Genomic DNA, 17,582 nt, shown 5'->3' on the forward strand with positions numbered 1-17,582 from the left:
TCCTGGTCTATTTCTTGTGCTGTGCATCTGATAGCTTGCATCTATCACATTACACTATAATAGAAAAAACTTTTATTTTTTGTTAAAATGGCTGATGGTTGTCTGGCATGTTTACAGTTTCGGTCTTGTGTATACTGTCTCCTTGAATTGTGATAGTAATGCTACTTACTGGAAAAGGTCATGTAATCATGTAGCATGCCCATGGCTAAACATAGTCATTCATAGAATGCGGGTGTGTGTAGTATATGTGGGTTTTATTCTTTAAGACAAGAACCACCTGATATCAGACATTTCATACATTATTAGGAAACTTTTTATCCTGGTGAAGTCTGTGGTGTATTCATGTCATATCCTGGGAACAATACACTCCACTCCAAGTATTACGTGAAGTGTGTGGAAACCAGAGCTCCTAATGAAAGCGTCACATTCACAGTGAGAATGTGTAAAACTTCACACAGACAGTAACCCGAGCTCAAAATGAGATGTTGCCCCCTGAAGCTGTGAGACGATCCTCTTCAGCAGCTATTATTTAACGCTATTAAATCATTGTTTGTGTTACCACTATTATTGTTATTATTATTTGTGGGGGTTTTAAGTGCTTGATGATCTTGGTGTTTTTCAAGCTTGGAGATAAATGTTTTTAGTGACCATTTTACATAAAGTGTTCTTAAGTAAAAAAAATAATAAAAATGGCATGTTTCTGAAAAAACACCTGTGGAGCTCTATGAAGATTACAATTCGCTATTCAGGTTGTTGAACCAATTAATTTAGAAGCCAAAATGTAATTTACACACGAGTAGTAATGCTTAAATAGCATTTATCTTTTAGAAAAATAACTTAGAAAAAATTGTGAGAATCTTAATGGTACAATTGTGTGTACTGTGTATTGTTCATTCAATTTGGAAACAGTGTGATACCATGGGGTACCATGTACCATGTTGTGAGGGTACCATGCCCAGGAGGGTACAATGCCTGTGAGGGTTCAATGTTCATGAGGGTACCATGTCCGTGAGGTTAACATGCCTAGGATACCATGACCTTTAAGATACCATGCCATTGAAGGTATTGTGATGATTGTGAGGGTTCCATGCCCTTCTGAGAGTGTATAATACTAATATTTGGCACACTGTTTGTTTTCCATTGGTGAAAAGTGAAGCAAATAAATCGTTTATCTCAATGAATATGCTGGTAAATAATCTGTTAACGCATCAAATATTGGAATAGTTTTAAGAACCCAGACTGTAGACCGCAGGCTATCACTTGTATTTCATATGAAACAGACCAAAGCACACATTTCTTACAACTTTCACCCTCCTAATATTCACATCTGTGAAAGTACTCATACTTGCGACGTGATTCACGTGCGGGTGGCGGGAAAAGCCGCTGTCTGTGACGCTCTGCGCGCGCGGGACCCACCCCCGCGCTCGCGCTTTAAAAGGTAGCGGGGCTGCCAGGTGCGCAGGCACGCACACGTCTGTCTCTCCGTGCACGCGCGAGAATGGGCAACTGCATCGTGCCTTACTGCGATGGGCCCAAAAACACCAACATCCGATTTACTCTGCCAGCCGTGTGCTTTGTGTGGCAGAGCGCCATGATCATCCTGTTCGGTGTGTTCGTGCGCTATAATGAAGAAGCAGACACTCATTGGGTTGAATTTAAAGCTAAACACAATATAACGAGTGACATTGAGAATGACTTCTACTACAGATATCCAAGTAAGTTTTCCACTGTTCATCTCACTTATGCAAGTCATTCAATTATACAGCTCTCATTTTTTGTTCTTTTTGTTCTCTCATTTGTGTTCTTGTTCTTTAAAAAAAAAATAAGATCAAAAGTTTTGTTTAAATGTCTGCCATGTTTAAAATTAATAAGATGAAGAGTCATGTACATTTTTATATGAATATATATTTATGTATAATAGCTGTATTTAATTTCATGATTAAACAAGACTGTTTAATATTTACGTTACTTGTGTTTACATGAATCTGGAAAATGAGGAAGGAAAGAGGGAAAAAAAATCAGCATCAGAAATAGATTGAAACAAAATTGATTAATCTTCTAGTTAAATATATAAACCACCATAGGACAAGTTAATAACAATACAGAAACGAGTTGATCGACAGTAGCACCAGCTCACTATTAATTTAACTTCTAATCAAAAACTGGAGGCTAATGTGTAGAAAGTGTGTATAGAATACTTGTAGAAAGAATGTGAAGAATGTTTATGTAGTTGCACTGTAAAGTAGAGCTCTACAAAAAAGGCTATTTTAGTAAACTTTAGGTTCCAAGCAGAACAATTTTAAGAAGCCAAGAACCTTAAATCTATCACAGGAGCAGGAATGTTTTTTTAATATTGTATTGCATAAATTCAAAGTAAACAATAGTGAAACATTTATGTTATAATTACCTGTACATATCATACAGAAAATACACTAGGATGATATGTATGTGTATGTGACAAATAACATTTGATATTGATATAGATTGATAATAATGCATTCTGGAAAAAAATTATCAGACATATCAGAATATAATAGTTAACTACATGTTGTGTTAATAATGGTTAAATGTGGGGGTAATAACAGCGATATGATTCTTCAGTTTCCTCTTATTGAAAATATAGGCAGAGATACAACAGGCACTATAATAGGACAAAAGATCTGGCTGTTATTGTTGAGCTGAAATTAAGAAGCTCTGCATGATCATGATCATGTTTTCTATTGCAGATTTGAACTGATTTTTAAGCCTCCCAATAACCTTTTTTTTATAATGTAATGAGGTAAAGTGTTCACACATTTTAATTATTTTAAAATGCTTTAACTAATACTAATGAGTTTGAGTGGAAGATTTCAGTGTTGTTCAGCTTTCTCAATGAAGCAAGTTTAGTGAGGACAGAATGTAATGATGTAAAGATGGCTAATATTTGGCTATGATATAATGGCTATGTTTGTAAAATACATCATATTTTATATACTTACTATAAATACTATTTTCAGTATTTTATACTTTTTAATGTTTTATAACATAGGATTTGTAAAAGTATTGGTGTAATTACCATGAAAAGCACAAGATTTTGCCAGCAAACATGATCAGCTAATTCACTACTAATGTTATCCAAGAGGCTAGAAATACATTCACTGTGTGATTATTTTAAGGTGAAAAGTGGTACATAAGTACATTCTTATCACCTATTGTATGCTTTGGTGTACAAGCTACATTTCACAGACAGAAGACCTTCAGAACATTGTTAACAAGCTGTATCAAACTACCTGGTTCTCTAATAACAGACTCTATAACAGATAAATGTTTGCCTTTGGCATTTTTTTTACTTAAAGTGATTTACACATCAGTAAATATTTACAATCATCCCTAAATAGCTGTGAATCTTGACATGACGTCAACCAAAACAAAGTTATAATTTCATACTTGCGCAAAAAATATTCTCTGATGGCTAACCAGTTATCCAGCTCAAATATCACTCCAATTGTTAAAATGCATTTAGTTGTAACACAACACCAGATATTGTTATCCAGAGAAAAAAGGCCTTAAATGCAAGGTCTTGCTCAAAGACTTCAATTTGCTGGATCTGTCGACCTATATCACTCTATAAATCAATAGACTATAGAAATCAATAGGCAATAGAAAATAAAACTTTCTGACTTAAATAATTAGTATGCTATTTTGCAGAAAACAGGCTGTTACAAAGAAAGAAAGAAAGGAGCCTTTCATTTATCCTGATTCATAAGGAGAATATTTAATTTGTAATTCAGTGTTATTAACAATCTAATTTCTAGCAATCATTTTGACAACAGTCAGAAATAATTTTGACTACCTTTTGTTGTACAATTATACACTGCTATATAGGGTTGAACTTTACATTATACATTAAGGTAAATTAAATAACTAATCCATCTTATATAATAAGTATCTTGGTCCTATAACCAAGTATAACCAATTATAAAAAACAATCTGCAGTTGTACTTTAAATTTAAGATTATTATAGTTTCTATAGTTTATTATAGCAATTTAAATGAATAGACATTCAAAATAAATTTTACAGAGAAACAAAACAGGGCTTTGAGATGATGGACATCAAAAGGCTTAGGAGCAATAACACACACAAAAACAATGCTTTGTTGTCCAAAAACATACAGAAAAATCATAAGCAACCTGTTAAAAAATGGATCTGTTCACAAAAATGCTAAATCAATACCATGAGACGCTAGTAAAAATGTGAAGCAGAACCTTTGTATTGTTTAATGTATAACGTAAAAATGTATAACAATTAGGTGGAGTGCCAAAGAAATGCAATCCTTAAGTGTATGGTGAAAACAGTGAACCCAAAGTTCTGTGTCCATGGTTAGACATTTTTAACGCTGATTTTATTTAGGTTATACATGATTTGTGAAAGGTTTTCCTTAAAGATCTTAAAGGTCTGAGCACATTGTCAAATTGTATATTGCATTCTAATGTATGTTTTGCAGTGCGATTATTGTAATCCTAAAAGTAAAAAGCAAAATAGGACCTGATAAAAGTTTTGTGTGTTTAATGCTGTAGTTACATAATCACAATACTTTTTTTAATTTAAGGATTTTTTTAAGGAAAACAATACTCATTGTCATATTATACATTTGTTAGAAATTCAGGTGCTGTTTTTATAAAGTGAACTTTCACCTGGACCAAATATTATTGTGCATATTCAAATACTTTCTCATAATATTTGGTCCAGGTGAAAGTTCACTTTATAAATTCAGGTGCTGTTTTTATAAAGTGAACTTTCACCTGGACCAAATATTATGAGAAAGTATTTGAATATGCACAATAATAGATTCATTCTAATACTAAAAATGTTTTCAGAATATGCAACAAATCTGGAATTAATGAAGTTGTGGGCAGGGCAGTGGAAAGCATTATTGCCTAATTGCTCCAGGGTTCTATATTTAGTCCTGAGCTTGGGTTAATGTCTGTGCAGAGTTTGGTCATGTTTCATCAGTTAAAACAGGTCTCCTCTGGGGTTTTTCTGTTTCCCCATTCCAAAGTGTTTCTGATTAGTGATATCTGGTTCATTCTCATTTCAGATCGTTGCTCACATTGACTTTCTCTTCTGAGTGAGAACCGAAGGGCACTGAGACTGTTTAATAAACATGCCATACTGGTGAAATGTACACTGTAGCCTTTTCCAGAAAGTAGCATTCACAAGCTGACATTTAGTAGCACTTTGGGAGTAACACCAATGTTTAGACACATTATTCCTGTTTAAATATCAACAGTTCCATTGGTATTGCTAGACATATGTCTTTGTCTACATATAAATATCCCACATGGCTGAGCGCTGAGTTCTTAACATAGGACTTGTTGGCATTATTTAAAGGTTATCCAATTATATTTGGTTAAACCTCTAAAACCTGGCTTTTTCTATCACTGGTCCAATCAGTTTAAGCTTAGCAGAATTTTTTTTGCTGATTATGAATTGTTTCTCTAGCTTATTGTCTGATAAAAACTGAAAAGTCGGATAGTACACACAATTTATTATTAGGTCGGTGCAGGGTGTGAATGGCAAGAAATCCCAGTAGATATGTAGAAGTTCACAGAACCACAGTTACATACTAGCATTATCAAGAATTTTTCACAGATAGCATATGCGCTAATGTCATTAGGAACTGGCACACCTTAGGACTAACCAGAAAGGTGTCCACAACACTGGAGGTGAAGCAGCAGTACAAACTCCAGTATGCCTGCTTGTAATGTAAGCAATGAAAAGGAAATATTACCTAATAAAATGGCATGTCACGGTAGGGGCCGAGCATCGAACCTGCATATAATCCAGGATGAGGACTGGTGTCCATTTAGAAAAAAAAAAACATTTCACTATGTCAGATAAAAAGGTGATCTGAGGATCGAATTGCTGCCATCGCAAATGGTAATTGTAGTCAAATTACTTATGAAATAAGATATTATGACCTTGGTTCAAAACTTAATCTCAAGGTCACACTGGACTCATCTGGCAAGCAATGCATGTAATCTAAACATGTTGACAGAACAAGCAGTTCTCCCACTCCTTTTTTTTGGAAGTGATTTGGAAGTAGAAAGGGAAACATGACTTTAAGAAAGTGGTATTTATGGTAAAGCTTAACTGACATGCTGACAACTTGATACACAGATTATCAAATTTTACAAAATTTTCCCAGTCAAATGACTTAAAAACTAGAACTGACAGTGTTGTTTTCTTTTAAACTATTATAACACAAATTTTATTTTTTTGTTTCGCTCTCTATTTGATTTAATATTGTGCTTTGTTGAAATGTTAATTTTGAGAAAATATATACTCTTAATGAATTATGCTTTCCCTTTGATTTCTCCCTTAGGTTTCCAGGATGTCCATGTTATGATTTTTGTGGGGTTTGGATTCCTCATGACATTTTTGAAGCGATATGGGTTCGGTGCTGTTGGTTTCAACTTCCTCATTGCAGCATTTGGGCTTCAGTGGGCACTCTTAATGCAAGGGTGGTTCCACTCTCTGGACCCAGCTGATGGCCTTATCAAAATAGGAATGGAAAAGTAGGCTTCTATGGCAGTTAAACATTTGGTCATTTAATGATTAAATGTGTCTGTTTCTCTCATGCAGAAATTAATTACAATGTTGTTTCTTAATGTTTTTTCAAACTAGACATTTTGAGTATTATTTGCACCATATTAATATTACTACATATTCCACACTAGTGCCATAACTACGCCATCATTGCAAACGTTATGAAAATGTAGCTGTCTAAATTGTAACTATGCTTCTTTGATTTCAGCTGAATACAAGGTTAAAATTATTTAGGTTAAACCGAAGCATTTATCTGAGCATAATATGTACTATCTACTATACATTTAACTTTATAAATATGTTGTGCACATAGAATGATTACAAAATGTAGCTACATAAATCAGTTTAATTTGCATTTCTAAATTAACATGTTTAAGAATTATATTCCTAAATGCTTATTTTTTGTGCACAGCTTAATCAATGCAGACTTTTGTGTGGCTGGCTGTTTGATTGCATATGGAGCAGTTCTTGGGAAAGTCAGCCCTGTGCAGCTCATGGTGTTGACCCTGTTTGGAATTACCTTGTTTGCTGTAGAAGAATATATAATACTTAACCTTCTTCATGTGAGTCTATGAAATAACCAAATCAAAATACTGTTATACGATACTGTTAGATACAGCAAATCACTGCAGTTGGATGTGTCTGTGGTGACTTACAAAATACATTCTATTCAATAGGCCAAAGATGCTGGAGGTTCTATGGTGATCCACACCTTTGGGGCCTATTATGGTCTATCCATCTCATGGGTCCTCTACCGGCCAAACTTAAAGGATAGCAATCACCTGAATGGCTCAGTCTACCATTCTGATTTGTTTGCCATGATTGGTAAGTTTTCTTTATATCTCTCTGTATAATAGGCAAAGCCGGTGGCAGGGGTGGGCAGGGGTTGGCTTAGTAAAAGATTCATTTTATATTTTAGTCAATGGGAAAAATAACCAAGAAAATAACCAACATTATTTCTAACTTGTGATTGGGGGGATGCCAGACACGAATCTCCATCCCAGCAGCACAGAATAATTTTTTTACCACTTTCCTTACGCGCCTTTCGTTACACGTTTATAAGCTTTAGCTCCATACTGCCTTTTTTGAAAGTTTGTATACTTTTCTCAGTTTGTGATTGTTGTGCAGCAGCTAATGAATGCTTGTTTAACTGACATTACATTTTGATTACACTTTATTTAACTGCCGTTACGAAGTGTGTCAAACAAGTCATTCATAAGAAAACAACTGATGGCACCTGTATTCATAGCACTAAATAATAATTTTATCGTTAATCATAAATATAATAATATATTATGTGTCAGACAGTCAATGGTATGCAAAATCATGACCCTACTAAACAGCTACTTAACTTACAATATTTAGCAATCAAATATTTATTTATAAACCATTGGACATTCATTTCAAAGCTGACAGCCTGCAGGTTTCTTACCTTCACCACCTTCTTCCATATGGATAAACTTTTTGTTCTGATCTCAGCAAGTCTGGGCAAACTACTGAGTAGGCACCGATTAGATGCTGCATTTGTATGATGTCATCATGTAGACTTCTTACATAGTATTTTACAGTATTTTAAAACTACAAAAATACAAAACACTAAAGTATTTTGATACGAAATATAAAGCCATTTTAATCAACCCTATCAAATAAAATTGCTAAAATCCTATTTTATATTTGAAATACATATGTGAAATATATGTATCATAAATACTGCCCAACCCTGAGTTTACCGTCCACAAGCACTGCTCCTACTTAATCCTCAACAAGTGCCCCAAAGCATTAACCCATCTCCTGGTTGTTTCAGCCTCAGTTAAGACCTGGGAATTGGTGTCTTCAGCATTCTGTGAGAGTTCTTTCTTCACAGTGACAAAAATCCTAAACCACTATGTTGCATAATAGAGGAATTTAGAGATCTTGGCCCATGATTGATCCATAACAAATAATTTAGACATGAATGGATTCGGAAGGATTTTTGCTACGTGAAACAGGAGACTAATGCTGTAAATAGATAGATGGATGAACACAACAAAAGCTAGACAGAAAAGAGGGAAATATAACTGATAAACAATACAAATTTTAAAGTTTCAGGTTGCTGATGGTTATAAAGTAATAAAGAGAGGAAATTAATATTTTTTTTCTTTTATTAAAAAAAATCTTCTGATAGTGTTAATTAATACAAAAAAGGAAACTTTTTATATAATGATGTGATTTTGTACTGAAGTTTGAAAATATGCTTGATAAGTTAATTTAGGATATAATTTTAATTAATAACTAACCTGATCCTATAAAAACAAGACTTATGGAGTTTAACTTAAGTTACAACGTAACAACATAAGTTTGTAGTTGTTTTCATTATCACTCATTAGTTATATTAGATTTTTTTTTGATTTTGTAAATATTAGTTATTGAGAGAACTGAATGTTAAGTGTTGGGGTCACTAACACTGATTGCCCACCTTATTATTATTCTATAGTATGCAGACAAGTTTAATGATTCATAATTTCCCATAGGAACATTGTTTTTGTGGATGTTCTGGCCCAGTTTTAATTCTGCCATTTGTGACCATGGAGATGGTCAGCAAAGAGCAGCCATTAACACCTACCTGTCTCTGGCTGCCACTGTCCTCACCACCGTTGCCATCTCAAGCCTGTTTCAAAAGCATGGAAAACTGGATATGGTAATGGGCCTTTTTTGTCTTTTTTTATATACAGCTTTGGGTCCTAAACCAATATTTTAAATTGGTTCATGTTCATTAATTAGTTTATATTATGTGTTATTTTGACGTAGCTCTGATCAGTTTATTTATTTTAATAGGGTTGAACTGGTTATAAAAGATCCTCCTTTTTAAACTGCTAGATGTACAGTGCTTTAAACCATTCATTCACAGGATAGGATTACTTCCGTGTATCTGCGCGATACAGAACACCCTTGTTTCTAAGGTCGCCTCATTAGGCAATGATAATCATCACTTGCTTACAGTGCAGTGGTGGTACTATAGGGCTATAACACATCAACTGATTAGAAATGGAGGTTCATTAAGATTTACATTTTTAACAACTGTTTGCTAGGTGTAAGATATTGTCACTTGTTGGTCCACTCAGAAAAAAAGGGTCAACTATAACTACTATCATGAACAGGATGTCATTGTGCACTCAAGAATGTTTAAGTGTTTATTGAGAAATGCAGTTTACATGTATTGTTATATTTATGTGCAAAAACAATTGAGCATACGTAAAGTGTTATGAATAAATGCAGATAAATAAATATAGATAAATCACATAAATCCACATAAATGGAAGGTTGCATACAGTATATAACAAAGGTTCTACAATTACATACGAACACTGGTGTCCTTGCCATGTGCTAATAGTAAAGTCATCACTTTATAATAGTGACCTTTATGAATCTCATTAACCTGAACGACCAAAGAGTGCAGAGTGAACGCCCTGTCAGCAAACCAATCGTCTTCCACTCAAATTCCCATTAGCCATCAGATTAATGATTTCTGCACAGTAAGGAAACCACACAAGAATCTCCACTAGTTCCAAGAAAAGTCACCTTTGCTGGAGTCTTATATCTTAAAATCAAGTGTAATTTCATTGTGCAGTAAAACCATGCCCTTACATACTCAGGTACATTTGCTTTGTCTCCAGGTGCACATTCAGAATTCCACCCTGGCTGGTGGTGTTGCTGTAGGAACAGCTGCTGAGTTCATGCTAATGCCATATGGCTCTCTGATAGTAGGATTCTGCTGTGGTCTCATCTCCACACTGGGCTACATTTACCTCTCAGTAAGAGCTGCTTATACATTTTAAAATAAATTAAGGTAACGTAATTATCCTTGTTGTGGTACCAATATATCAGTGTGTAATCGCTGTTGGAAAAAGACATTTAACAATCTAATTAAGAATGTTGTTTACAAAACCAAATTGGCCATATGGACAGTCAAAATAGTGATTTAATTCATAATTTTGTCTTCCAGCCCTATTTGGAGAAAAAGTTAAAGATCCAGGACACATGTGGTATCCATAACCTGCATGGAATGCCTGGTGTTATAGGGGGAATTGTGGGAGCTATCACAGCTGCTGCTGCTTCTGTACCTGTATATGGTGAAGAGGGGTATGTCCAGGTCGCAAGAGCCACATATACATTTCATACATTATGTCTAAATGTGAATTCCTTACAAGGTTTGTTTGAATAAACTAAACATGCATACACATTGAAGTAACATTTTCTCAATTTTGGTGTGTTTGTGATATCAGGTTGTGGTATACTGCATTATTTATGACTTTTTGCATTGAAAGCACTCGTGTGAAAGATTAGGTTTCATATTGTTAGTGTCATTTATTTGTTCCTTTTTTACAGGTTGATAAACACATTTGACTTTACGGGCTCATTCAAAAACAGATCTCCAGCTGTCCAAGGTGGCTACCAGGCAGCTGCAATGTGTGTCGCTATATGCTTTGGAATAGGAGGTGGAATATTTGTGGGTACGAGTATAACAGAATTATAAACTAGAATATATACTTATTTATACTTCTTATATAGTCTTATACACTTTCTTTCTGAAAGTGAATTAAATATATATCGATTTTACACATTTTCAGAAACAGAAGTTATACATGAAATTTGTCCTGCACAAAGACAATAATAAAAGGCGGGAATAACAAAAATGTTTAGAAAAGACATTTTCATGAGAAAAGATTTGGTATTGTCAACAGATTCACCTTAATTAATAAAGGTTACAATAGCAGTTTATTCGGTATAGAGTACATTGCTACATCTGGACATAAATGGCTGATCTTAACTTTCTTCCAAATAGTGGCATGCTGCATATAATGGAACAGTGTTCCTCTTATTACAGGCCTAATCCTGAGGATGCCCATATGGGGGTCTGTAACAGACGACAACTGTTTTGACGACAGTGTCTACTGGGAGGTGAGATTTTACACAATTCAACCAGAAAAATGCGACTGCACCTAAAGAATGCAAATTATCTGCCAGCCTGTGATTTCAGTGATTTGTTATCTGAATAGAGCTCACTTTTCACCGCCCCATAGTAACCAACAGCACCTTTAGTGAAGGTAACCTTAACTAAGCATTTTAGCTGTGTACATGCCCACATGGCCCTCATCAGATGTGTCTGGTGTATGTTATTATTTATATGTAATTGCTTAGAGAACTTAAAGAGTTTAAACTCTATGATTCTTGGAAACATGAGGGTGAGAAAGCTGAGGGAAGAGACACCTCAAAGTCGCATTTTTAACCTGTGTGTATGTGTGTGTGTGTGTGTGTGTGTGTGTGTGTGTGTGTGTGTGTGTGTGTGTGTGTGTGTTTTCCTTGTTTATGTATTTGTCAGTGTATATGGACAAATGTATTTTTAGATTAAATTAATCTGTACGGTATGTTTAGGTGCCTGATAAGGAGGAACCAGCTCCACCTGTTCTAGAGTATAACAATCACATGGCAAGCAACAAGAATGTGTGAGTTTTAAACATTTATTAAACATTAGACTGAGAAAAGAAATGAAAATGAATAGTCTTTATTACAAACTAAAATTTATTTAGCATTTAGTTTAACTATACATGGGAACAGTATTCCAATTCAATTTCCATGATCTCCTAAAATTGTTGTGTTATAATTTTTAAACTTCTTTTTCCTATCCTTGCTTGCTAGGTAACAAATTACTTGAAACAAACTTGATTAGAATGCTAACAGCATAGCACTTTTTTATACTGCAATAAACTGATATAGGCTTTCTTCTAAATAATAGAAATAAAAAAAAGAAAATAAAAAATTTTAAGGAGTAAATAATTCACATTCACATAAAATTAAATAAATGTAATATTAAATTACAAAGTCTAATTAGTAAAGTATTATACTCACTTGGTCACTGTCATATCGAAACAACACACACTGCAGTAATTTACATTGTTTATGAAATCTAGATTAATAAAAAGTTTATGAATATTCATTTCCAATTAAAAAGATTTGCCTTTAAATTAAAATTAGTTTGTCTCGTTGTTTGTGTACTGGTTTTATTATGAATAACTGTATCCTCCATTTGTTTACTTTTACTTTAGATTAACTTTATGAATAAGAACAGTATCAGTTAGTTTATGACAAACTACAACCAAATAATGGCTTTAAGAATCCTTTACTAAACAACCTTTTCTAATATAAAATGAAAATGGATGTATTAATGTAATATATTAAGCTCTTAATATATAACGGCTAAAGGCCACAAGGTGGCGCAACCATACCATCATGACTTGACAGAGCTCCTTTGGAAGGCAACCTACAGTTTCTCTGCATTTCACAGGACGGAAACACGCTTCACTGTGGAACAGAGCTAATTCTGGAAGACCAACATGCTACCATCAATGACTGCGAATTCAGTGACCACGTTTTCTTTCTAAAAATTACATTATAGGTGGATCTATATTATATAATCTTTTATGATGACCACTTATTAGATTGGCCATATACTGTATGTGTACTTATGTTAATTTGGTTTTATTGCACATCACACCCAGATTTCCTTATCAAACACTAAAGTGAAGCAGTGTTGGAAAGGGAAGTGTTTTTAAAATGTTATTTCATATACAGAGGTGGGTCATAGCCTAAATAAAGGATTGCCCTCTTCAGTATTTCATTATAACTTTCCTTCTCACTGAACAGTTTTTAAGAGGGAAATTGCAAATGTTTGTACTTACTTGCAAACTGTCTCTGCATTTTTAATGGTATTGTTTTTCATGGGTTGAACCAGACTATGTCCTTTTAGTGCTTAGCATGTCGTGCGACATTTCTCCTTCACAGTGGCCATAAAGATGTTCAAAAATAAATCACTTTTTTTACAGTACAAATACAGAAAGGCTTCATATCCTACTTCAGACTGTTCGATCAAGCTAAATTCACATTCAAACTTTCAAATGATTGTTTAGATGAAATTCAGTAGATAAATAGTTGTTAGATTATATATATATATATATATATATATATATATATATATATATATATATATATATATATATATATATTTTAGATATTAGATTAGATTAGTTTTATTTATTTGCCCAAGAGAAAAATAGAATCCAGTTTTCATAATATTATTTGAATGCTAAAAATGTGTGATAACAACCCAAGATATTTCTTTACATTTTAATTTCCTGTTTTGAATTATATTTATACCTCCATATAGTTTAATGTAATTTAAGTTAAATCTATAATCAATGTAAGTTTTTAAATAATCAGTGACAATATTATTCATGTTTTATGTTGTTTATGATTTTAGTTTAATAATAAAAAAATGTTCAGTCTATTTCACTGACCTTGCTGAGACACAGTCTTTCCTTGCCTTGTATAAGGTTCCATCTCTGTTTTTTTTCTTCACTCATGCTCATGGTTTTGTAAATAAAAGCTCTTATCAATATTTTTGTGGTTTCAGTGTGGTGTCAAGATATTTATGAGTGTAATAAGGTCATTTATGAGACTAAATGCAGCAATTTTACTGTATGTTTGAGATTAAATATAAACTTAATCAAATTAATATATGCAGGCTGAATGGATAATTAAAGAGCAAAGGAAATATATAAACATTAATGCTGCTACAGGTCTCTGTGGTATGGTTAGTATTTCATAGCAGTTTATTAAAAATTCCTTTATATACATTTACTGACTATTTGGCCTCAAAATGAGGGAAAGTTCATGACCTTTGCATGTGGAGGTCAACGGGATGATGTGAGAGATGACCATGCCACATGCCACTTTGATCATGCTTCCTAATGCAATAGACCATAGGTCATTAAGTTCAAGGTTTAAAACGATGTAACGCATAGCATTAGTGATACACAATAACGACAAATATGTACTTTGTTCATGGTATTATTGTTTTGTTTTGTTTTGTTACAGCCGATTGCAATGAAAATATGCAGTGATTCATATCTATTTGATTAATAAGGAATAATCAAACCATTCAATAACCATTCAATATTGTAGCTCATAGCTCCCAGGTTCAAATCTTACGATTATCAATTTCTCTTATGGACTAATCCTGTAGAATTTTCCACTGAAAACAGTAAGGAAACCAGACAGTAATGTATCTCTACAGGAGGTCTGGGTGTAAAGCACTCTGATCTCAGGACTCATGTGAGCAGAGAAAGCGCTCTAATTAACTGCTTCTGGGGTACCGTGGAGAAGAGGAGAAGGAACAAACCCCATTTTTTTTACGCTCCAATACATCTGTCCCCACCTCCTGTGTATTCAGGTCCTTCCCCTCCGCTCCCCACCCCGCAGGGCCTCTCTCATCTTATGTTTATTCATTTGCCACTTAAAAGCCGGACACAGCACCCTGTTAAAACTAAATCAAGCCCCTTTCATGACATGATCCTTTTGCCAAAGCTGAAAAGGCCCCAGTCTGAGGGGGGTCTGACCCTGAGGACACTGAGCCAGGAGAAGGGGGACAACTTGATGTTGTGTTCACCAAAAAAGCCAGTACTGTCTGCCCCGCTGGTGATTAAGGCAGCCAATAGTGTGGAGAGAGAGAGACAGCGGCGGGAACTCAGAGGAGGAGTGTGGGAGATTAAGCCTGTCACGCCCATTCAGAAAGAGAGGGGACAGGAGGGATAAAGAAGGCAAAGAGCGTTAAAAGAGGGGAAGGAGGGAAGTAAGAGCTCTTTTCATAGCTGATGACTGATTGCCTGTCTGGACCAGCTCTCTGGGTTGATTGACAACCGTGCTGAGCCAAAGGGTGGGAAAGTGGGAAAGCGTACTTGGGCGGAGTTGTTAGTGTGTGAGAAACGTTTTTGGAGAGGGGGTCTAGTGTACAATGTGCATGCTAAACACTAGTTACAATACACACACTAACACTGGCTCAGCTTTTTGTTAAAAACAGAAATGTGACCTGTTGTTTAATTAGTAATGTAAAAAGTATATACTGCAGAATAAGATTAATGTAAAATTAAATTTTTGGACATATGCATTCCCATCATGATCATAAATGAAATTTATAAATGTAGTTAATGTTTGGATCTTAATCTTATCATATGTTTATCACACGGAGCTCAAATATATAGGAACCAAAGGACATGATTCTGTTAAGATATTATGGGCTTTAAAGCCTTGTGCACTGCCCATGTTAACTGCCCTATAAACCCAGAGGAAGTCCATAAACTCCTCTATAACCTGAATAGAGTTCATCAGTTGCCTATCATCAATGCTGTACAACTCTTTTTTTGCCTATAAAGATTGAACGGTTTGAATAACCAATGCCTAGACCAGCACTTGTTCATTCACCAGTCTTCCATTAATGATCTGCACTTATCAGTGTTTCCAATCTCATATTTGAATAATAAAATATGCACTTTATATGACTTCTCAAATCATAAGGATATGCCTAACATTTTCAAAGGTTAACCTGTTTGTGCTATTTTTATCTGCTTTTAATTATATGTAGAGGGCATCCTGACCCAGAACAGCTAAAATCCTTATTAGAAAATATTCAAAATACACCACCCCATACTACATTTGCTGCATGTTAAATTACACTGCAAAACTTCTGTATGATGTTTAAGTTCTACATACCTATATCCTACACTTTTTGCTCTTCTGAAGAAATATATAACCCATTTAATGAGTATTTTGCTCATCTCAGGGATCACTCCCAACTCTGGCTAAAAGGCATTCTGTACTTGCCAAGCCTGAAGTTTAGATTTAATTTTATATTTAAAATATTACATTTTGGATGTGTTAAACAACACAGCACCATTTACATCAACTCTTCAGTTTATCAGTGATTGAAAATACCAGAACGACTGGGTTGTGCCTGTGAAGACTACATTTGTTGTTAAAAAAAACAATAAATCAATATGAACATCAAAGATCGATTTATGGGAGAAGAGCAATCCATTATTAGGCTGGAGAAAGGGGGAAATTCTATCAGATTTTTACTGGGCATTGGGCATACCATCCAATTGAAAGAGACCACTGGTGTACTAAAGTGCAGAGAGCAAAACAGGTAAAGAAAACATTTAACATTGTGAAAGCTGTGAAGAAAAATGCAGAAACAACAGTAAGTAACATCACCTACAACCTCATACCCAGTCAGGTTGTAGGTGATGTTACTTATTGTCATTTCTGCATTTTTCAATCCACTACTGAAACTGTAAGAGCGGAAAAGAGTGGAAAAGATGTTAATGAATGTACTATTGGCTTTAACAAAAGCCTAATGTTTAAAGGCGATCTTTTGTCTGAGCCATTGTGTTTGACATTTTCTGTGGTTTTCGTTTTAGAATGCAAAGTTTTAATCATAACAAATCATTACAAACATAAAGATCACATTCTAAAGTATTTTATACATTTTACAGTTTTATATATGTGTGTGTATGAAATTACAGTAGGAATGCTAAAACAGTATAATCAACCAAATGCCTACAGTATACATTTTATATTTTCTACAGCTCAGTACTGTAATATTTATTATGGTAATAAACTATTGTCCCAAATTACAGTAGGTAAACTGTAGAATCATAGCTTTATGATGTTAAATCTAGCTGCCAGTTGTTTATTGTAAATGAACAGGATTTTCTGTTTACAGTGTAAAGGTTAACTGTTCATCAGCAGTAAAAAGAAGTACAGAGAGGAACCACAAACGTTCTGGACCCAAGATTAACCTCGACCATCTCTGAACTCCAGAGTGATGAAAGTCTAAAGTGTGGAGAAAGAAAGGATCTGCTCATTATCCAAACCCTATGAAAATGTTGGCAAATTGTGTTTTAATGATCATCTGCTATTTAAATCGAGCACCGCCCTCTCAATGAACATTTATTTATTCAGAAAAAACGTTCCTTCTAATAAGAGTTTTCAACTCAAGATTCAAACACTTTTATTCCTTTGTAGGATCCATTTATCATGCAGGTCTTTGTAAAACTAAATGTTATCAGAAAATGTTTCCAAACCTAAATTACAGCTAACGTACAGGTATATTGATAGTCTT

General features: G+C 34.3%; 1 protein-coding gene across 1 annotated transcript; it reads left to right on the plus strand.

The window, feature by feature from the left end:
• The first annotated feature begins 1,457 nt into the window (after positions 1-1,457).
• rhcgb (Rh family, C glycoprotein b) lies at positions 1,458-14,021 on the plus strand. The gene is made up of 11 exons (XM_046859965.1): positions 1,458-1,715; positions 6,366-6,558; positions 7,002-7,152; positions 7,267-7,414; positions 9,100-9,266; positions 10,243-10,380; positions 10,572-10,708; positions 10,955-11,079; positions 11,454-11,527; positions 12,002-12,072; positions 12,912-14,021. Exons 1-11 carry the CDS (start codon positions 1,499-1,501, stop codon positions 12,943-12,945), a joined length of 1,455 nt encoding a protein of 484 aa, XP_046715921.1. The 5' UTR covers positions 1,458-1,498; the 3' UTR covers positions 12,946-14,021.
• The last annotated feature ends 3,561 nt before the right edge of the window (positions 14,022-17,582 follow it).

Source organism: Silurus meridionalis, chromosome 10 (genome assembly GCF_014805685.1).
Source record: "Silurus meridionalis isolate SWU-2019-XX chromosome 10, ASM1480568v1, whole genome shotgun sequence".
Classification (NCBI taxonomy): domain Eukaryota; kingdom Metazoa; phylum Chordata; class Actinopteri; order Siluriformes; family Siluridae; genus Silurus; species Silurus meridionalis.